Below are 22,771 nucleotides of genomic sequence, written 5' to 3' on the forward strand. Positions count from 1 at the left end.
CCCTCTGAAATAAAGTACAATGCTCGCGATCGTCCTCGATCTTTCATCCCTGGATCATTCTGCCTGGAAGTATCTTACGGATCGGAACCAGTGACCCATCGATTCGCGTCGATCCACGAAATTTCGAAGGTCACTGGACCCGCGCGCGAATGGATTCGGGGGATGGTTTAAGGGGGTGAGAAAGGAGAGACACGCGCTGTTGTCGCGCGTGGAGCGCAGGAAAACGACACGAGGCGTGCAAGGAGGGAGGGAATTCGCGGAGAAAGCAGGATCCAACGTTGGTAAGCATGCAGGGGGTGGAAAGAGGGGGTTGGGTGAATGTGGGGAACAGAGGAACGCGTGGACGAAATACTGGCGACCCCGAGGAAAAGATCGCGAGAGAGGAACTCGTGGACGAGGCAGAGTGTGTAGCGGGCGTCGTTGCGCGAGTGAGAGGCCAGGGTGGGAGAGGGGTGAAAGCGTTGCCGCGAGAGGTCGTCGGGGTTGTTGCGCTGACGTCACGGCGTAATGGCGCCGCCTTCGGCGTCGCGGAGAGCGGCGCGATTGGTGGAGAGAAATGATGGCAGGCTTGCGTGCCAATCGATTGCCGTTGGTAGGCTTGGGTCTGGTCGGTCGGTCGGTTGGGTATGGTTCCTGGTAGCGGGAATGGTAGGGCGGCGAGCGTGCAGAGGAGGGGCGGCACAGCGTAGAGAGAGCGAAACAGAGAGAGGGGGGCAGCCGCCTCGGCAGGAAGTGAGCCCCGAGAGTGGGACCCCAAGGCGAAATCCACAAATGCTCAGACGGTTCCGTTCTTCCGTGGAGAGTGGAGGTCGCTGCTACTCATTCTTATTCTTATCCTTCGTCGTCGTCGTCGTCGTCGCCGCTGTCCGCATCGACGACCACGAGTGAGAAAGCGGATGAAAGTAGGCGCCGCGTGTCCACGCGCAACACACGGTACACAAAGCACGCGTGCTGCGACGAGGAGTCATCGTTGCCTTTGTTATCGGGACACAGTGATTAAAAGAAGATCGACGCGTGTTTGGTGGATCGCTCGTTCGTAGTGTGAAAAATCTACGTTGGAACTAAAATCGAGATCCCGTATTTTTCCGTGTCGGATTTTTTTCTCAAGCTCGAGGAAAAATCGCGAGCAGAGCCCACGGTATCGTTGCATCGTCGCGATCCGATTCGTCGAGCGTATCGCGAGCCTGCAGCCAGTCACGAGCGAGCTGTCGGGCTGCGAAGAGAGACGGAGCGGATTGGCGAGACAAGGAGAGACGGTGAGGACGCGCAGCGTGCCAGGGGAAGAAAGTGACAGTGCGTCAGTACTCCGGTCGGGCTCTGGCGTGGATCACGGCCCGTTCTCGTAGCTGTCGCAACAGTAGAAGCGAAGAGAGAAGTTAGCGTATTGCTCGAGCCGAGTACGCGGGGGGAGGAAAAATTGTGTTGATATGAGGAGCGTCGAGTGTGTACGGTGACCAGACGGAGCCAGACGGTGACTTTTCGTGATTAGCAAACATCGAACGACGACGTTTAGTGTTCCCGAGAGGCTCGTCTGCGAGAGACAATAACCGAGTGTTTCGTAGTAATGCTCGTACGTGAATTCGATCGTATACGAACGGTGCGCGGTGATCCTGTGCTCTATTGAGGGGCTATCATCGTTTGTTACACGACCAGGTGTATCGAGAGTTGTTCAGGTGATTGAAAAGGATTTATATACCGGTGAACTTTACTCGTGTTTTTCCGGCGAAACTAGAACAAACATTGCTAAGAAGTGACTGTTACGGTAAATAGTGAGACAGTGCCGGTGGTGTTTCACCGCGTTCAACCAGTGGTGATCCAGGTAGAAGGAACGAAATCTCCGTAGATGGTGGAGAAAGGATCGAAAAACGACTTCCATGTTAGAATCTTGGAAAGAAACGGGGAGACTCGTCGTCGCGTAGTGTTCACCGGTTCGTCGTGAACACGGTGTAGCACGAGTGACGTCCAACCGGGCAAGTAGTATAGGGAGGTGCGCGAGTTCTCGGCGTTTCGTCGATTTTCTTGACGTCGGGAGGTACCAGGAAAGGGCGGCAAACTGTACGGCCACCGGGAAGAAGAGATGCTCACGATGGAGTCGGACCTGAAGGGCGGCAGCCTGCACGGTCAAATGCCACCGCACCCTCACCAGGGTGTATCGCCGATGGGCCACCATACCGGTGTATCTCCGTATGGTAGCCTCGGCTCGATAGTGCACAGTCCAGCCCTGTCCGGAAGTCCTCCGAGTACCGGAGGCCTCGGTCTCGGACTCCAGCACCATCACCAAACGCCCCAGCATCATTACGCTTCCATGCAGGCGGCCCAGCAACAGCAACAGCAGCAGCAACAACAGCAAAGCATGCACTCGTTGGCGCAACAAGCTGGTAGCCAACAGCAACAACAGCACCACCCGCATCAACAGCAACAGCAACAGGCCCAGCCTCAGCAGCACCACCAGGCGCCGAACAACAACAACAATACCAGCAAAAACAACAACATCGACCGCGTGAAGAGGCCGATGAACGCGTTCATGGTTTGGTCCCGTGGACAACGGCGCAAGATGGCGCAGGAGAACCCGAAGATGCACAACTCGGAGATCTCGAAACGGTTGGGAGCCGAGTGGAAGTTGCTCAGCGAAACGGAGAAACGTCCGTTCATCGACGAAGCGAAACGATTGAGAGCCGTTCACATGAAGGAACATCCCGACTACAAATACCGGCCGCGACGCAAGACCAAGACGTTGCTGAAGAAGGACAAGTTCCCTCTGGGCGGCGGTGTGGCCGGTGTAGGCGGTATGCTGGGCGTCGATCAAAGGCAAGTCGGTGCGGCCGGTGGTCCTCAGCAGGCCCAATTGTCGCGCGACGTTTATCAGATGCCAAACGGTTACATGCCGAACGGTTACATGATGCACGATCCGACGGCCGCGTATCAGCAACACGTCGCGTACGGCGGTCACATGGGTGGCGCAGCAGCCGCGGCCGCGGCATCAGCCTACCCGAGGTACGAGATGGGACACCACATGGGCGGCGGCAGTCCGAGCCCCATCAACAGCTACATGAACGGTTACAGTGGATACAGCACCACCGTGCCCGGTGGTTCACCGTCGCCTTATCACCAAGCTCAACCCGGCTCTCAGATGTCGAGTCACAGTCCCAGCGGTAGCAGCATAAAATCGGAGCCGACGAGTCCGGCGAGCGGCGGTATTCACACGCCTACGCCAACCGGTGCCTCGTCGACGGCCGGTGCCGGTGGTCAGGTCGTGAAACGAGAATACATGGGACAACAGCAGACGCAGCAAACGCAGGGTGACCTCAGGCAGATGATCTCGATGTATCTACCACAAGGAGTCGACCAGGGAGTCGTGCAACACGGAGCCGGTGTCTACTCGCCTGGACCGTCGCCGGATCCCCTCGCGCAGCATCACTCTGCCATTCCGCCGCTCACTCATATGTAAGCTGAATTATTTTTCTACGCGTTCTTGCCTGCCATTTTGGGCGTAGATTTTTAAGCCTCTGCTTTATTTTTTGCCGTTCTGCTCGATGAAGAAATCTTTACTATAAAGTTTCATTATTTCTGGTAAATTCTTCAACGAGCGGAACCTCTCCCCCCTTTTTATTCGCGAGTAGGATAAACCTTGTGTACCTGGAGATTTATTCTTTATTTTGTAACGTTTATCCTTCTCCGCTGATCAAGCAGCTTGCCGGCACGCTCGAGTTTGGAAAATTGATAAATTTCTTTAAAGGATAATTAACTGAACGTGAACTCGAGCGTGAAACAAGCGACGCCCCTAGAAAAAAATAACTCATCACGCTTATCATTCGCAATTTCGTATGCCGTACACTTGCATACTAACACCATCGCGACGACATTTCCACTTCTGGACCCTAATGATCAATCCTGAGTACGTAACAATTAGCACCGCCATCCGACATCCTTAGCCCCCCTTTATGCCGTAGTTATCAGCTAGTGGCGAGTAACGTCGAGCAGATTGTTACGTAACGAGATAATACAAGCCACCCTTGCTCGAGCAGCGAATCGAGCGACACGCATGAGCCCCCAGTTAGTAGCCGAGGAACACATCATCCACCATCGATGCATTCTTAGCTTGCTAAACATATCGCAGCAACGAATCCTTTCTTTTCCCTTCGACCTAGAATCGTAATTATCCTTCGTGGCTACTCGAGTCTATCGACGAGACACTGTACGTCGCTATTCTTCTTCCTCGTATTCGCGTATCTATCGCCTCGAATCGGTTGGAAGATCGAATCGTTCGATACGATTAATTCGTCGAGCAATCGCGAAACGATATTTCGAAAGATTTACGACGAAACTCTTACGAGGATGGTCGACCTTACAACGTGGTAGGTAAACAGAGAAACTCGTTCGACGTGGTAGGAGCTCGATACGAACCGACTTGCTTGGCTTTCTCTCTTTCTCTCCAGTGTGTATCTCACTGTCCTTTGTTCGAAACGGTTCGAAAATTTCTTCAACGGTCGCTTCTTCTTTTCTCTTTTATTTTCCCTGTCTCTTCGGCTCCTCGTTTCTTTTTTCTTACACGTTTTTATTTCGTGATTTCGATCGCCGTTTGGTCACCGCGCGCGATCATCCGCCCTCTAGGGTCCAGAACGTAGGGAATTTCGAGCGGTTCCGATTTTGCTGAGTAAAAATTAAAAAAAAAAGAGAAACATACAATTGATTTCTCGTTTAGCAGACGAATGAGTCGAGTCGCTATTGTGTGTCGAGTTTTTCAATGGGTTGAGTCAAGAGAAAAGTCTCGTCGGCCAGATTCTTCTTGCGTTTCCTATGTATTTCTCGATCCGTGTCCGTTCCGTTTCAAACGTCTCGTCGTTTCTTCGAGGATCGAACCGATCAGCGTCGAAAGTCGAGTTAGATTCGAGCATCTTCGTTCGAGGAACAATGGCGCACTTTGTCTCGGAGGAAGCAGGAAAATTCGGCCATCGCGAGAATCTTTTTCTTCTGACTCATCCTATCCGATCTAAAAATAATGCCCCCTTTTGAAAAAAAAAAAAAAAAAAGAAATTTTTACGCAACGTAACCCCGATATACCTAACGCAAAACCAATAACCTCGTAGGATAGCTTAGAGTGACAGAGAAGCTTGGATGGACGGCTGTACGCGTTGGACTTCCTTGAGAAAATTGACGGAGAACGAGCGAAATGCTAGAAAATAAAAAAAATAAAAAATAAAGAGAGACGTGGGGTCCGAGATGGGATCGCGAAAGGTTTCTCGCAACCTTCGGGAGGAAATTCTCACGCACGGACGAGGGGCAGAAAATGCATTAAAATGCAAAAATTAAGAAAACGTGTTCCGTCACCGACGGACTCGAGGACTCGACGCCATTTTTCAAAGGATCCAAGGAACGGAGTTGCAACCAAGTACGAAAGAAGATGAAGAAGATGTTGATGAAGATACGAAGATAAACAGAACGTGTGTTTGATTCGAGAACGGTTATCGTGAAGTAATCGCGAAGAGACACCGCGTGATCCGCGAGCGACGTGCAACAACTTCCGGTTGTTCCCTAAGCTTGCGACGAATCTCCGCTCCTGCGGTCCCCACGTTCTTCTTCGGCCGTCGTTTCGTCGGAGAGCGTTCCATTTTTTCTTTCCTTCGACGCGATCACTTGGAAAATCCAGCTCCTTCGCGAGACTATCGAACGAGGAACATATTTTCCACCGAAAAATGGAAAAGAAGAATCGATTCGAACGTAGAATTGTCCTTCGTTCTTTGGTCCCTCGAAGAAGAGTCGTCGCGTGTCCGCCGAATAGATTCGGCTAGGGAGAAAAGGGTCAGCGATTCGTCGACAAGCGTGCTCGTTTTCTCTCCGTTCGGAGGAAAGGAGTCGAGAGGGAAAAGGAGACGAGAACGCGAAACGATAAAACCTCTTACTGTGATAATAAACAAAAAAAAAAAAAAAAAGAAAAAAGAACAATGATGCACGGTGGTGCGTGCGAGGGAAATAAAATATTATATCCAGGGTATAGTCGAGTATAGTCGATGTGTGTGGAAGGTGTTGAGAGAGAAAAGGGCGAGAAAGACGAACGGTGATCGATGCAGAAAACGTAGAAGAAGAGGAAACGAGAAGCGACCCGGAGAAGAATTCGTAGTCGTCGCTTCGCGTGGCTGTATATATATACATATTTATATACATACAATATACGCATATATGAAATATTATATATATATAGAAACGTATAGAGAGGAGAGTGTATTATATTTTCCGCGTTTAGCAATATTTTCCTTTTTTCTCTCTCTCTCCCGTTTAGCGGCGTCTCGTTCGACGTCCATCGTCGTTTGCGTCCGTCAGTTTCCCTTCGCGATTTTCCTCCTTTACGCCCGAGATCATTGCAATTAACCAGGGAATGAACGAGCGAACGAATTGTAACGAGGAAAACGAACGTTGCCTGTGAAAAGATAGGAAGATCGTTTGCCAGGAAAAATAGAATCATTTGGTTGTACGACGATTGTAAGAATGTTTCTTCTAGTGCACATCGTTCCCTGAAATTAAAACCCTATCGTAATTTTGCGTAGATAGAAGAAACCCTTTCAGTATTGGCCCGGGAAACTGTGTTCGTACGCGAGAGCGGGAAAAATTCAAGCGTTCCTTCTCCCCTTTGTACATATATATATATTAAAAAAAATGATATCCCAAAAACCTTGTTTCTCTCCTTGATAACGCGAGAGAAAGATTCGCTCCGCGAATTAAAATCTTTTCACGACTCTCGAGGAACTTTACGATACACGGTATATTTTATTATTGCGTTATTACGTTTACTATTACTACATTGACCCTGAAAGTACGATTTAATATTATTATTACTATCATTAATATTATAATTATTATTATTATCCTTAGTATTGAGTTCTTTTTATTATCATCTTTATTATTAATTATTATTATTCTAGTTATCATAATTATAAACTTCCCCGATTTTCGTTTCAGTATCCAGTTCCCTTTCCAGAAATCATCGTCCGCATTTCCCGCGTATCATTTTCGAATTCCCGTCGTCGAGCAATCTGTAAAGCGTTCGCGCCGCAAGATAAATCGATCCGAGAGTTCGATCAATCGCGACCGATCTGCGACGTCGAAACGAACGGAGAACGACCGGTGCGCGGTTCGAGACGCTCCAAAAAATTTCGCGATATCCGGGAATCTTGAATCGTACGTTCGGCTCGCTGTAACCGTGACACCGTCTGTGATAAGAGGTTTCGAAAACCCTCGATCGAAATTCTTATGTTTCTTTTTTATTTTTTCGAGAATCCATTGTTCGAGACAGCCAAAGCTTTTAAATACTCGTAACTAAGTGTCTCGTTGGTAATCGCGATCGAGGATCTTGGACTTTTTTACGAAAACGTCGCGTTACAGCCAGCTACGTGATTTGTGAAAATTTCTCGCCGACCAACTGCAAAATGCACGAGCAGTTAAAAAAAAAATATATATGGAACAAGATAAGCGTCGTTCTCGGTTCGTTCTTTTTTTTTTTTAACTTTTGTTTCTTTTAAATATCGCTGACGAGTCACACGACGTCATCGTCGTCTCACCTGATGTATACGAGCACGAAAGAGGAAGCGTAACGATTATACAAGCTTTGTACAAATTATCGCGATGACCCGTAATCGCGGAGTTTTCAACTCGCGAACTCTGTATGTAAATACGTTCAACCACGACGGCAAAACCGTCCGTGGTACGTTCGAATACACATATACATACGCATATTAAGATCAACACGGCTCTGTGTTATTTAATCACGACACCTTCTCGCTCGACTTCGTCCCCGTGACGAACGTCATTCCCGATTTTCGAAGAGCAACGACGAAACGAGATGATCCTCCATCAGGTAATTTTGTCTTCCACAAAAGACAACGGTTTCACTCTTGTTTTGCACCTTGCATGCACGATCTACGCGTGACTGGTTTGTGAGTTTCTTTCTTTTTTTTTTCTTTTATTTCTTCTCCTCTATCCACTCTTGTCACCTTTCAATCATTCGCTCGACGTCGATAGGCAGCGAGAGAAATCTTCCAACCGATCCGACGAATAGCGTATCGCGACCGTCGTTAATTTATTAACAAGTTTCTCGGTTCAGATGTACGATTTAACTCTCGTTATGGCGGTGACTGGCACGTTTTTTTTTTTTCTTGCTTTGAAATTTTAACACGTTCGTTGTGGCTTGATTAGGAATTTAATTCGGTCAAATTATTAGGAAATAGAAAATAATTAGACACTGGAGTAGCATCAAAATTAAATTAACCTTTGGAGGGCTAGGATTTTTTCTTGGAAATTAGGTGTGTTATTTATACAAAATTCATATTCATGTAGAGTTTTCAAAATTTTATTTCTATCGATTATAAGGGTTTGTGGCATCGCTAATTACGATTCTGACGCCGAAATATTAAACAGTATAGTGATTTTCTTTAGTCGTGGACGAAGAAACTTACGTAGCTCCTTAATTTTTTTTTTTTAATTTTTATGTTTTATAATATCTATCATTCATCTTTGGCCCAAAACGGAGCCACTCCGACCTGCTAAAAATTAACAATATTTTATTCATGGTAATAAAAACGCCACCGTCGTGTATCATCCCCTTGTACATCGATTATTGTCCCATAATCGGTATTAGTATCCGCAGGTCGTTTTCACGCGACGGCCGTAATCTTGCTCGGTAGCTAAAGGGTTAAGAAGGTTGGAAGTGGCGTCGATTGGTCGTCTCGAAGAAGGCGTCGATCCACGGGGAAACAGAGAACCTTTCTGTTGGTATCCTTTTCCCCGTGTTTTTATTTGTCCAACGCGACTCGTATCCGCGCCGCGAAATGTCCCAATAAATATACACGCTCGGGGCACGGACGAGTGGAGACATTAATTCGTGCCAATAAATATTCCCATCGTTCCGGCACATAAACCTGGCGTTTGTCATATACACGCAGTCATTTCGGTTAAAAGGCATTCCCTCTGCCACTGAATGCAAATGCGAGTGCTCGTTGTGCGTGCCGTAGGGTCTCTAAAGTGCTTTCAATTACGTGTTCCACCTAACGTGTCCTGGCCGTGGAGGGCCGTTTTCCTATGTTTTGCATAACCGGGATTTTCAAGTGTTTCACGCCCCACAAGGACGCGACACGGTTCAACCATTTTCGGCCAACTTCTTCTGAAAACCAAGCTTACACGCTCTCGCGTCCATAAGTCGCGGGATAATTTCGCTAATTTCCCTGGAACTAATGCGATTCAGATTAGTTATAAAAATGGTAAAACGTAATTATAATTACCATCCTGATTTTCAAACATTTCTCCTTCCCTAACGAGCTTTCGTAGTTTTCTTTTCCCCCCCACAACTTCAACTAGTTCTCCTTTCTCTCTATTGTTTTCTCTATTCTTTCTCGTGTTTAGTTTAGCCGTTTGCGGCGAAGTGCGCGGGTGGCAATTTCAGCACTTTCAAAACGAGGGGAAAATGCGATTACAGAGGAACACTCTTTGCACGCACTTTCGTTTTAAGTACCGCAGTTTCTTTCCTCGCGTTTGCACACTCCTTTATTATTTTCCCTTCAAACGCGTAGCCTTCTCTTTTTATTTTCCTCCTTTGCATGTTACTTTGTCTGCAATTTCGTGGATGGTTAATTAACGAAGCAGCGTGCGTTTTATTGAACGCCAGCGATGCATTATCGTCCTATTAATTCGCGACACGTAATAAATGCTCGATAAGGAGAGCTTGTTTGTTACGGTGATAGGAATGAGAATGGAACAGCTGCGACCAAGTTACGCGAGAATATCAGCTTCTCTGTTCTACGAAAATTCACCCTCCGTTTAATGATCATCGATAAGTAGATCAATTTAAACGAGAAAAATCCTCGGTGCGATATCCTGCTGGTTACGTGACTTGCTATAGCGTTCGATCAAGATCCAATAGATTTTTTGTTCTTTCAATTAACATTACCGAACTAATAATCAAGTTTCTCGTGAGAATATTTTCTTGAGCTACGCGGGGCCATTTTTAGGTCGCGCGATTTCGTGCAAGAAAAAAACCGTGCAGAATCGACGATGATTGAACGAATTTCTTTTTTCTGCCTCTTACCTACGGTCGTTTGATCCGCGAGTCGAGTGAATAAATTACGAAACGAGGAACCATTTTTGGGTAACCGGACCATTAAACATTTCGCCGAGGGCGACGCGTGTACAGGATGTTCCTGAACGAAATTGAAACCTCCCTCTGTAAACGACAAGAATTCGAGAGCCAATAATTTTAATTCTTTCGCGTTTAATCAAAGGTGTCAGATTGGAATTCGTTTAAGTATTTCTCGCTCTCGAAAAAGTTACTCTCTTATCTCGCTCGCGTCTGAACTCGTACTCGCCCACGCCTTGTGTCTCGCACCTGACTCTATTCCACCGTTGATTTACGACATTCTCCCAGGCCCGGTCAAGGGATGTGTTCGGACGCGTGCATTAGCGAGGAATTTTCTCGGTTCGCGGCAAACGAAACGCCAGCTCGCGGCAAAGGGAAACGGGGCATTGATAAAGCTGTCTGGTGAATAGAGCCGGTCTTGCTCAACCATGACCGTTTAATTAATTGCCGGCAAAGAACAGTCGGTCGCGTGATTAATCGCGACGCTCGTGGGACCAAGGTCGCAAAACTCTGGAACACGTAATCTGGAAAAACTGTCTGATCGAAACGCAGGGACTTTCGCATTGGAATTCTAACCAGCCGTGATACGACGACATCGGTATGTTACCATTCAATGATTCTAAGGAATTATGTTAAATTTTTGATTAATTTGTACAAATATTGACACCCAATAACGCGCTTCAAAAAGGACCATCAATCTCTTATCCCTGGCACGTGGGTGATCGACGAAAAAAACATTCCCTCCTTGGTTCGTCGAAGGTATCGCGGTCTCGTTCTCCCTTTCTCAATATTCCTACCCCCGTTTAACCCCCTCGGAGTAAGATAATATTCACGGCCAATTACCTAAAACGTACTCCTTATGGAGCCGCGCAGGGTTATTGGCAGGCTGCCACCGTGCAATCGAGTATCCGGTGTGAAACGACCTTGTTATTAACGTTCAAGTAAGCTTCAGCGACCAGGAACCCTGGCTGCCTTCGAAAGGATTCGTCGATGTTCACGGGACACTTTGCGGTGCCATTTCCGCGCGGGTGCCAATTAGCAGTTACAAATTTAACAAAGATTTTTTACATTCATCTTTCGTCGGATTGAAATTATTATAAACGTTTTTCTATTTCTGGGAATTCGAACATTCTCATTCCTTAATAATTTTTCACCGTCCATTTTTTGCCCTACCATGATTCAGGACCATCGAAACCCAAGAATCTCGCGTCCCCTTCTTCCCCACCTTTCGCAACCAGCTACCTTTTCCTTTCCTCGTTTATTTCGAGGCTGTTCGTGTTTATGGCACGAGCGGGACAGTTATGGCAATGAACGTCATCGAGAATCCGTAGGGACCTTCCCAACTTGTTAATTGGCACGATAACGCGTGCTCGGCCTCCACTCTTTCGGTCGCGACCCGTTTCTCAAGGGGTTAAGCCACTATAGAATTTTGAAAAAATCGAAATTTTTTTCTTTGACTAAAAGGTGCCTTAATGAAAAATCTCTAAGCACTCGAATTTCGAATTCTGAAAACTTTAAACGCATTTTTCAAACTGGCCAGACTTGTAAATCAAACAGATCATCACCATTCAAAACTAAATTCTCTACCGAATTACGTAGGAATTTTCTGGCGATTCTTCCTTGAAATTTTACATTTTCTCTTAAAACATACTCCATTTTTGCAAAAATCAATATATCAAAAAAATCTTACGTAGTTCGGTAGCTGTTCTCATATATTATCGAAAATATCTTGATTTTTTATCCTAAGTTAAAAACTGCAGGAGCTGCAGGTGCGGTCGTTTAGCCCTACAAAAAAGAGGTGAAAATATTTTCACTTGAATCACTATACAAAAATTAATTTTTAAAGTTTATTAGTTGTAAAATAAAGGCATGCTTAAAGAATTTGGATTCATTCCCAAAATATGCCTATTTTTTCTTGCTCTAGAGTGGCCTAACCCCTTAATTCGTAACACGTTTAGCAAAATACTCAGAAAAATGTTGAAATATTAAAGAAGAAAATCTAATCCTTCTCGTGAAAGGGGTTGACGGGGAGGAGAAACGCGGAGGGTGAAACGACGTGAGAGACGATCGTGCAGACTGGTTCGACTAGCTGCGGGGTCAGTTTATCGCAAACAAATGGGTTACGCTTGTTCGACGCCGTATTTCACCGAAATTTATTGTTTATTATTCCGCAGACCCGGGATGATATAGGGCCGTGTTTGCCCGGAGTAGCGTTAATGTCGTTAATAGCACCACCGGTTCGACTGGCAACCACCGGCATCGCGGCACCCGATACAGGGACAAAACCTCGGGGACGGGTTTCTCTCCTTTTCTTTTTACACCTTCCTCGTTCCCTGGTTTTATTTTCGGATCGGCGTTCCTGCCGAAATTATGCGCGATCCTACCGTTCGAAACGTACCTTCAGCGACTGCCTCTGGAAATGACGGTATTTCCATGATAATTGATTTTCTGCTACATCGACTTCCGAGAAGCATTTTCTTTTCGATTATTCGTCAAGAGGAATACCAACCCCGGTGTTTTCTCGAGTGACGCGTTATTCCATTAACAGGGCAATCGACTCAACGAGAGTGCGACAAACCGCCGCCCCTAAAGGTCAATCTGAGAAACTAGCTAGGGAAAAGGGTTTCGATCCGACTGTTTAGCCAGAGGGAACAAGTTTGTCGCATTAAGAACGCATTAGCGTCGAGTCCACGGCGAGTTAACCGATTGGCGTGATATAGGCTGCAATGCGGGCTGACACGGGTCGCACAGCGTGCTCGGGAAGGAGGGAAAGAAAGCAAAGAGGGCGTGAAAATCGGCTCCGGTCTCGAACGTCATTCCAAGTATCGTAATAATTGGATTAACGTCTAATTAGAACACCTACTGGTCCTGCTGCCCTAATTTCGATCAACTATGATATTAAATAATATCCCAAGTGGAACTTGTTAATGAGACTGTTTAATTAATTGTTACTTCCCATCTGGGGCGCGCTAATCGAAACAGAGATAGGTACATTCCGTTAATTTTTAACACTCGTAGAATTATATCTAATCTAATCTATGATGGAAGATATACAACCTCCTTGATTCATCAAATTTACTCTCTTTCGTGTACGATACATCCATACCAGGAGAAATTGGAAAACGCGGTCTGGTAAGGGTGGTATAAATCTCTTGGAAGGATCGCAGAATGGCTCGCTATCTCCCCTTTGGTTCCTCCGTTTCCACACCCCCGTTAGAGGTCCCAGACGTGCGTTATTGCGCTAATAAAGCACTTAACAATTATTTTCCGGCCGGTGATTTTTCAGACGGCCACGGGCAGCCAGTGATAAACCGGTGTCCCGTCTGATAACCCTGTGCCCCGAACCTACGCGCATATATACGACACCGACGAGTTATCGTCCCGAAACGAAAACAGTCGGTCGGCCACCCCCTGTGTCGGGCCACCCCCGTAATGCACGATTCGCATGTGAACGCCGCGAACCGACGACGAATCGCCGACCCGCGATCCGTCCGGCTTAATTGAACGCGATCGCAATCGTCTGCCGGCGATTTGTCTTAATTTCGGTGGCTAGAAGGAGGACCAATCCCACCCCCGCAGCCTTCCTCCTCACCTTATCGTCGTTGCTTTCCAACCGCGTCACGCGTCCCTTTATCGACGCTGGCCATCGTCGTCGGGGTGATCGCCGTCGAGATTGGTATTTCGGTGCCGTTGGACGCTAATTTCGACCCTGAATGACTTCGTAAGCGATATAATGACCACCTCGGCTACCGTCTTAATTATTCTTCACCCCTGCGTTCAGCGAACGCGTGCTTAAAGTCGGGTAATATTATATAAGAACCGCGAAACGTAATCAAGTTTTATAAGATTTTGATGTAGCGAGTGTTGAAGGAAATGTAATGAGCGTTAGATTCGCACAGGTGCAAGAATTTTTCCAGCCACGGTTTTTGCGTGCGTAATTGCCATTAATCAGACACTCGGGAATCGGTACTAAGCTGATGCTTACTAATTTCCATCGAGTTGGCCGATGTAATTTAACGAGTTCCTAGCGTGTCTTAATTACGAGACCGTCTAATCATCGCGTCGGTGCGCGCCGCCGCGCCGCTTGGAAATTCTTGCTCGTGAAAATCTCGATTCAACGAGATCCCACTAGATCGATGATAATTACTCCCTCCCGGTTCGCTCACTTTTTTTCTTATACATACAATTTCCCGAGTTCTTTAATCTTTCTCAACCTTTGCGCTCGAACCTGTTCGTCACTCGCGATTGTCATGCTAATTAAGAGCTTTACACGAAATTTCAATAGCACCGTTTCTTTTCGTAGAAAAATTCCTACGTAGGTTTTTCTAAATACCCTGGAGAACACACGTTACACCTTGAACCGAGCGCGTTTGCGAAACCGCGTTCCGAGATGAATTTCGCGAGGACACGCGCGTCCGTGGATTTCGTGGACCGTCCACGGGTCGAACCGTGAGTGTCATCGTATTTAATTAAAATGTCACACGCGTGATAAATGTCGCGTGTGTCGCGTGAAAGAAATCGTCGTAGCCAGCCTCCTCTGTCCGTCCTTTCCACTGTCGGCGAACGTGAACGAGCGGGGGGGTTGCTGGTGCGGGAATAATAAATGAAATTCGCTATCGTCCTGACATCTATACCGCGGCACGAAGGCGTGCGTTGAAAAAGACGCGGCCCGGAGATGGCCGAGGGGGCGGAAATTAGCGAGACGCGCATTTATCTCCGCGACTTTTCGACCGCAATTACGTAAGACCGTAATTTTTCAATATCCCCGCTTCTACGTCGCTTACAGACGTGTCGCGTCTTTTTTACGAGGTCGTTCTTCATTTTTCTTCTTTTTTTTTCCTTTGCTTAAATAAAAAAGAAACGGACCTTCGCGAGACATCAGCCTTTCTTTCGCTCGTTCGCGAAAACTACCGATCGTCCGTGGAATTTCGGTACGTATCGGAAATTTAAATTTAGTGCGATGACGCTGGCTTAAATCTGCGTGACAAACAAACGATTATAAGGTGTCGCGAGGCAAGGTCGGGTTTTGTTTGTACACCGTCGAGAATCGATAGGTTTCGAACGCCTGTATAGTGAATTTCGTGAATTTTCCAAGTTTTAATTTCTCGATTTTCTTCGTTCCCCGTTGGAGTCGGCTCGCGAGGAAAAACATCCTCGGGAGAGGACGCATCGACGCATATTCCGAGCGTAAATGCATCGGTGCGCTTGATGCATATTTATCGTCCGCTCGAGGGATTGTTGCACAATTTTCCATTCCCTCCTGCTAAGCGTTGGCAGGTTCGCGATTGCTCGAACAGTGACTCGGCGTACTCGGTCGACGAAACCGGCGGGCAACGTATCAACGATCGCCGTTTCCCTGGCGGCGCGGGTAAACAGAAATCGTGTCCATCGTGAACCCATGGAAACTCCATGATTTAACGATCCGCTGAATAGATTCGCGGCAATCCCCGCTGTTAATCGACGAACGGCCAGCAAGTTAATTATTAAGGAGCTGGAGCGACCGTACAACTCGTTAGGGTTCAAGATTTATGAATATTTGTCGAGTCAGTAGAGCAACGATAATTGGCAGCTTCAGTTTCATCGCGAATCTATCGGTATCGTACGCGGATAATTTACGAGCGACTCGTTGGAATTTCTATCGATGAACCTAAGCGATACCAAAGGACTATCCTTGGAGAGAAAGCGTAAACATCGTCGGTTAAACGATCAGAATTGCCTTTGAATTGTTGTTGTGTTCGATCACACGGAAGTCTTTCATTTCGATATTTATCCTCTATTTGATTGCTCTTCTTTCACGTACGGAAATTTATAACCATCCCTAAGGAATATTCTAACCGTTCCAGTTTATTGCATTCTTAATATTTGATAATTTACGTTTGGTGTATGATCGAATAAATGGGTGACGGGGTTGTAGGAATTCAAGTGTTAATTAAAATTCGATGATCGGCGAGTAAGCCGAAAACACAAGGCGATAAAAATCGGCGCGATTGATAAGGCGATTAATTCCCGGCAGATCACGTGTGCCTGATAACGGGATATTTATCTTGGCGTTATTTAAACGACGTTCAAAGCCGATCGCCAGAAGAGGAATGGAAGAGGAAGCTGTTACAGGCTGTGAGGCGACGCTTTACAATTAGTAGAAAGTCGTACCGGTAATTAATGAGTCGACCGGGCCAGCTCGAATCTTAATTATTTATCGCTGCATCGTTGATTAATTACAGTCGGCTCGCGTTCCATCGCGCGACGTGATGTATCGCCCGCGCGACGACGTCCACCGGTGACAAATTATTGCCGTTTCTTTTCTTCTGTCCAACCTGAACGGACCCGGGCCCGCTCGCCGGATTCGTGGACGTCCATGGAAACGTTTCAAAAGGATGACGGGATCGTGACAGTCAGAAAGGACTCGATCATCTTAGAAGATCCTTAATCGTCCTGGACCATTCGGAACCGTCTTGAGACACGAGAAATTTTGCAATTGACCTCTCTGAATATTTCTTTTTTATTTTCTTTCTTTCTTTCTTTTTTCGCCAGTTTAATAGACGAGGCTCGTTAACGTATAATAATGGCGAGATGAAATTTGCCGTCACTTGATAAGTGTATACTTTTGATTGCGAAGGTGTTGAAAGATGTTCACACTTTCGTGGCTGGGAATTTTAATGCTAGAAGACGGCAATCTTGCCGCCGTGTAATTAAAACAGGAAATTTTTATCTTTCATTAGTATTTTGAATCATATCGTGTAAAGCGTGCGCGGTTGTCACCGTTCCCTTATCGCGGGTCAAGTGTTCGCCATTTACACGCGATAACGCAACGTTGGCACAGATGTCTTATATAATTAAGACGTTTCACCGGCTACGAATTATTTTAGTCGATGCTCTGACGCGGAGCTAATTTTCGATTCCGACTGTGACGAGCTAATCAACGCGAACCTCTTTCGGTGTTTATCAAAAAAGTTTATCACGCTCATTCTTCTCGTTAATTATTCTACAATTTTTGCGCCCCCTACGTTAGCTGCGAATGGATCAACCTTCTCGTTTTTTTCGGTCGATGTCGGAAAAGGAGAAAATACTTTTCATCCATTCGAAACAATCGCAGCTCAGTGTTCGACGTTTCTGGTTGGGGAAAAGGTGGGAGGGCAGAGCCCTTCCCCGGAGAGATTTGATAAACTCGAATGACGCTCAGGCTCACCTAATTACTCGATAAATGCGCGACTGCTCGCGCTCGGTGCACCGGGTGTCGCTGCTCATTACTAATTACTCATTAGAGCACGTGGCTACGACGAGATCCCCGCTTCCCTTCTCTCTTTCTCCGACGAACGGTAAATTGCGAAAAGTACGCATTATCTTGCGTCGAGAGAGCGGTGACGCGCGGCTTACGATAAATAGAAAGAAACGAAGCCGCAGGGTTTTTCACGTGGGCTCAGCCAGTCGGTGACGTATAAACTCGTCGACGTGTGACGTCGACGCCCTGACTCTCGTTCACCGTCGCGGGGCCGTGAACGCCACTGTAATTTCTTTTTTTTTTTTTTTTTTTTGTAATTATTTTATGGTAATGAGGCTAATTAAAAGGTAAAATGCCTCGAGGGGCTTGCACGCTCGTAGAAAGGAGCGTGAATTGCGCGCGAATATACCGTTTGTGTATTGTGAACGAATACGGCCTCGCGGTTCACCTTTTGTCACCTTTCGCGAGAGACACACGGGACAGGTTCGAGAAAAGGGGTGCGTGAATTCAAGGCTGCTCGATTCTTCGAACCCCCTCCCCTTTCTCTCGCCTTTCTTTCCTTTTCTCTCGTGGATCGATCTCGATGATTCTCTCGTGCCCCTTGAAAGCCGAAGAAACGACCGAGTGCCTTCATTGTCATCCTTGAACGTTTCACCTATACATATATGTAAGTTCGATTAAACGTACAAAGAATCATCGGATCATTGTAATACGCGATAAAGTTTGCCGTCTAAGCGAAAGTCGCACGGTGGAAACGTTATCGTCGGCAACGGGTGCCGTTATCAGGTGTTTCGTGATAAATATTTTTTTTTTTCTTTTTTATCAGATCCATGTCTTTTCTCTGGCACGTTACGTCACGGTCCCGCGAGTAGCAACGAGAGAGAGTATTGTACGCGTCGAACCGACGAGCACGACCCGCGCGCGACTTGCTCATTACACGTCCCGATACTCGACGTAACGGGCACTCCTGGTTCCTCTCCAACGTCACCTCACGATGGTCCTTCTTCGCTTGAAAAAGCGGTAAGGACGTCCGAAATATACCATTTTATAATTGCAATCCGTCGTCGCAATTATTCCGCGTAAGAGAAGCAACCCTGTTACCGTTGCAGCGTCGCGGACGTTGAAGAATCCTCTAGAAAATGAAAGAGAGAGAAAGAAAAAATATACATAAAGGGCTTGCTCGTAGTAGCGGGCGAGCGGGCGAGCGAGGACGAGCGACAAGCTACCAGCTCGCGTACTAATTACTTAAACTCGCAATTAAGTGCACCCTCGCGGCGTCGGAGAAAGGATTCGCGGGAGCGTGATTCGCACCTTCCCCCTTTTTTGCACTTCTCTCACTCGGTCTCTCTTTCTCTATTCTCCATTCTATCTCTCTCTGTCACTGTTTCTCCTCTGTTATTCGCCTTTACACGTTCGCTCATACGTGCACAGGTGCGCACCAAGATTTTCTCCCCTTTTTCCCGGACTTTCTTTCCGCGCTCCTCTGTGCTCGCTTCTTTTGAACGTTTACACACCAGCCAGGGTGTTAGAGTTTCATTTTTTAGGAAGCTGTTGCCGCGCCAGCTTTCGCAGCGAACCAGCCTTTGATCAATTTTATGCCAGTCGGGTTCCTTTTCTCCTTCGATCACGCGCTCGCCTTTTCGAATTTATTAACCCTTTTCGTCTGTCGGAATTAATCTCCTGTTTACGTTCACGTAGATCGATCCTTACTTCGAGGTTTACAGAGCAGTAGAAACGGTAGAAAGGTATAGAATAATTGACAAATCGTTTCTCGGAGCCGAGTCAGCTCGGTGGTTTCGCAATTCCGTCGAACGGCGAGGCCGATATCCCGCGATTCGACGAACGAAAGCCATTTTTCTTCCGTTCCTAGCTCGCCAGCAGCCACGAATCCGGATTCGAGTGACTCTTTGGAAGCGCATGCGTGACCACGCATCTCCTGCCTCACGTGTGTGTGCGCACGCGATTGTTAATGCAAATACGCAGACGCTACGGTGCATCGGATGCACCGATGAGGATGCACACCGACGAACGATCGGCTGAGATAACGGTGCCGTTTCGCAAAGGTTCGAGTGTCGATGAATCGATGCCTCGGATGACTCTGCTCCTCGGTTTTGCGAAACACCGTTGGATTCGATATCTCCTCGAAGAAATAATATTGCGTTTATTGGAATTTGTAGAATTGAAAGAAGAAATCAATTATCTTCAAGCTACTCTGAATTCACGTATTCAATAAATCAGGAAGGGATGAAGCATACGTTCGCCGTTCATTAATCAGAAACAAACCCCGTCAATTACTCGGCAAAAGGAAAGAAAAACAAACGCCATCGTCCCCTGAGAAAATATAATATATTCTCCGGTGCAGTCTCCCTGCAAACGATTTAATTCTGGTTTCCCTTTCGCCAGCAAATGATCCGTACGCGTCACTCGTAATTGTAAACGTCCCCATAAAGACATCTCGTTACCAGATTCGACCAAGGGGTTGAAACGTCGACGTTATTAACTTCCCGTTCGGTCGTTGCTTCGTTTCGCGACTGCAGATGAGAAAAAAAAGAGGAAGGAAAGAGATGGAAAAAGGAAAGGGAAGGAAAATCGAATGCCACGTCTGGGCCAAGCTGGCGTAAAGGCGAGTTTTCAGCGATCTCATTGTCCGCGGTGGCGGCACAAAGGGGTGCGCGACATCAAAGACGAGTCAAAGTTATCGCTCCAGGCTGTACATCCCCGATATTAGCCCTCAGCGCGGCTAATAAACCTTTCCGCTTGTTCGACACACGCGATTCTCGCGATTCTCATCGTGTAATCGACGCCAGCTTCCAGTTGGAAAAAAGGAACTCCCTAGAATTACCATCCGGCTGATATTAACGCCGCCTTTTTCATGCGACCACTCGTCGCACAGACGTCGTACAGCTCAAAGAATTTTTATCCTTACTGCAGTTTCACCGATTGGATCGATTAATTATTTCAATCGAAACTCCAAGTTGGAAAGATTCGTGTGTGATCTTTGGCCCATGAAAAATTTCGATTGCTGTTTACTGATTTAAATTACCTTCCAATTAGAGCGAGATTCTATCGAGTGGAATTTAATCGATTTAATTGAAAAGCACTCATCTTTGGTATTCGATGACTGTTTAATCATGATCGCAGTCACCCTTAGCAACGAAAGGGTTAAAAAATACTTAAGAGACGAAGATCGATCGAAGCACGACAGTCGATTTCACGGTAATCGCAAGTGTCTGTCGTTTTCGTCGATCGTATTCGACTCCGTTACATCACCGTCTACGAATTATAATGATGATAATACGGAATCTAACGGCGCGTGCAACGAAAGAAAAGCTGCACGATCAAACGTTAATTGCTGTTACTCCCCTGCCGTCCCGCCTCTCCGCGGATAATAATTCCAGGCACGAGTCGAAAAATGCCGATGACTCGACGACTTGCGGTTCGCAGACGGTCTCTCAAACTTCACGCCTCGAGCCGACGCTAATTAATCTCATTATCGGTTTAATCGTCCCGGGGATGCGTACGAATTAATAACACCAACGCTGATGAGTCGCAGCTGCGCCGATCGCAGAATCCGTCGCAAAAATTTCGCCCCGCGATAGATCTACCTCTATTTCTTTTTTCCCTCTTCGAACTACCGATGAAACTCGAAGCCCGGGTCGGACTCATAATTCTGCGGATTACGTCCCGATGATTTATGCGAAAATTAAACAAATTCCCAGTCTGGCCGCCGAGAAATTCGGCGATGTCGATTTTTCGTCGATTTTCTTATCCGCGGAATTTCTTATCTTCCAAGTTCGTTCATCGTCTGTCTAATTAATAACGACCGATATTTTTCGATGAAGTTATTTCGCTCATTTTCTACGTCGAGTTAGCCCGAAGACAGAGAAAGATGTAAAAGGAGAAAGAAAGTAAGCACTACAAATCATCCTGGTAGAAATCTAATTTACGGTCGCGCACGGCTTAGGACTGGTCTACAGGCCCGAAACGTGGGAAGTTGAAAAATGCGAATGCCCATTAAAGATACGGTGACGTCCTTCGTTGGCCGCCGATTTACAGGTTACCGGTTCCAGCCTCCGATCGCGGTAATTTACTGGTCAGCTTACCGCGATTAGCCGACTCCTTTGTCACTATTAACCTGGGCTCCAGTCGCGCAGTCGAACGCCTATCGACCCCCATCGACCGAGAAATCTTAGATCTTGCACGTATCCTCGTGTCCTTCTATTTCGCCAATTCCCCTCCAGCAATTACCACGTTACGTACATGCAAATTATCTTGAACCGCTTGATTAATAGTCATCAAAGTAGCTGAAGTAAAATATTATTTCCTCCTGTCAACTTCGCGATTCAGTCTTCGAAATTGGGTTCAGTAGGTTACATCCTGAACACCGTTGTGTCATTTGCAAAGCGAAAACATTAATCACTAATTGTTCGGCATCGGTGGCGTTGAAAATTGACGAATAACTTCTACAGATCGTGTCTGGTAGAAGGATTGCGATTCGCGAGTCCGGGTAACCATGGAATTAAAATTCGCGGAACACGGAAGAGCAAAATTGCAAAAACGCTCTTCTCTCGTCCGTGACACTGTAATTAGTAAAGCGGGTTGAAACGAGTGGAAATCTGGTTTGTCGGCTTTGCTACCAGCGATCCGAGAGATATAGCGATCGTAGATCCTGATAACGATACGACACGATAGGCGTGAGCCTGTTTCCCGTCGGATCGAAAGAAAAACGTGGGTTGTGCCTAGCGTGGATTCGCACACGCGTGGCCAGGTGACAGGTGAGGAGCAACAAGAAGGAAGAAATAGTAGCCAGCCGTATGTACAAGCCATTACATCCTCCCTTTTACGCCTATTTATTATTTTACACTGGATGATCATCCTTAATGAATGGTGTTTGGTATTCAAGCTCTAATTTATTTTTTCTTTTCAATTATTATCCACTCGTTCCTATGTTTAATAGCAACGATGAATAAACCCTTTAATACAAATTTTAACAAAATAATAATAATAACAATAACCTTCGTGTACATACTCCATTATTGAATTTATGAATGATGAATGAAGAATTATGAATAGAAGATCAACCTCTTCTCGTGTGTACACGTTTCTCTTTTAAATGAAACTTGAGTTTTCCGGTGAGACAGCAATTCGCCGTTAAAAATAATTAAACCGCGTTAATTCAGCGGGCACGGTGCGTGCTCTGGACGGTGTAAATCTATCAGAAGTTTCAACGTGCGCCGTTCTCGCAGTGAAATACTAGGAAACATTCCAGCATAATTCCCGGCGCTCTTCCTACGAGGAGAGGAGGCGCGCTCGGGTGGGCCGATATTATTTTTGAAAATCTCGCGCAAACGACGGCATTCCAGGGTGGGGCAGCCCCGGCATTAAATCATCCGGCTTGCGCGCCAGCAACGGTGGCTGTTGCTCGACCCGAG

The 22,771-nt window shown here is 46.6% G+C and overlaps 1 protein-coding gene across 4 annotated transcripts in view; it reads left to right on the top strand.

Moving 5' to 3' along the window:
• Positions 1–437: 437 nt before the first annotated feature.
• Positions 438–22,771, top strand: part of SoxN (SRY-box transcription factor soxNeuro) — an 80,350-nt gene continuing 58,016 nt past the window's right edge. Inside the window, exons 1-2 of one of the 4 annotated variants that reach the window (XM_034322552.2) lie at positions 448–3,444; positions 5,088–5,943. In XM_034322552.2, the coding sequence (XP_034178443.1) occupies positions 2,078–3,444; positions 5,088–5,097 (1,377 nt within the window). In that variant the 5' untranslated portion in view covers positions 448–2,077 and the 3' untranslated portion in view covers positions 5,098–5,943. Of the gene's footprint in view, positions 3,445–5,087; positions 5,944–22,771 lie in introns of those variants that run through there. The other 3 variants (XR_004581218.2, XM_034322550.2, XM_034322549.2) reach the window with 3 other exon arrangements.

Source organism: Osmia lignaria, chromosome 4, assembly GCF_051020975.1.
Source record: "Osmia lignaria lignaria isolate PbOS001 chromosome 4, iyOsmLign1, whole genome shotgun sequence".
Taxonomy (NCBI): Eukaryota; Metazoa; Arthropoda; class Insecta; order Hymenoptera; family Megachilidae; genus Osmia; species Osmia lignaria.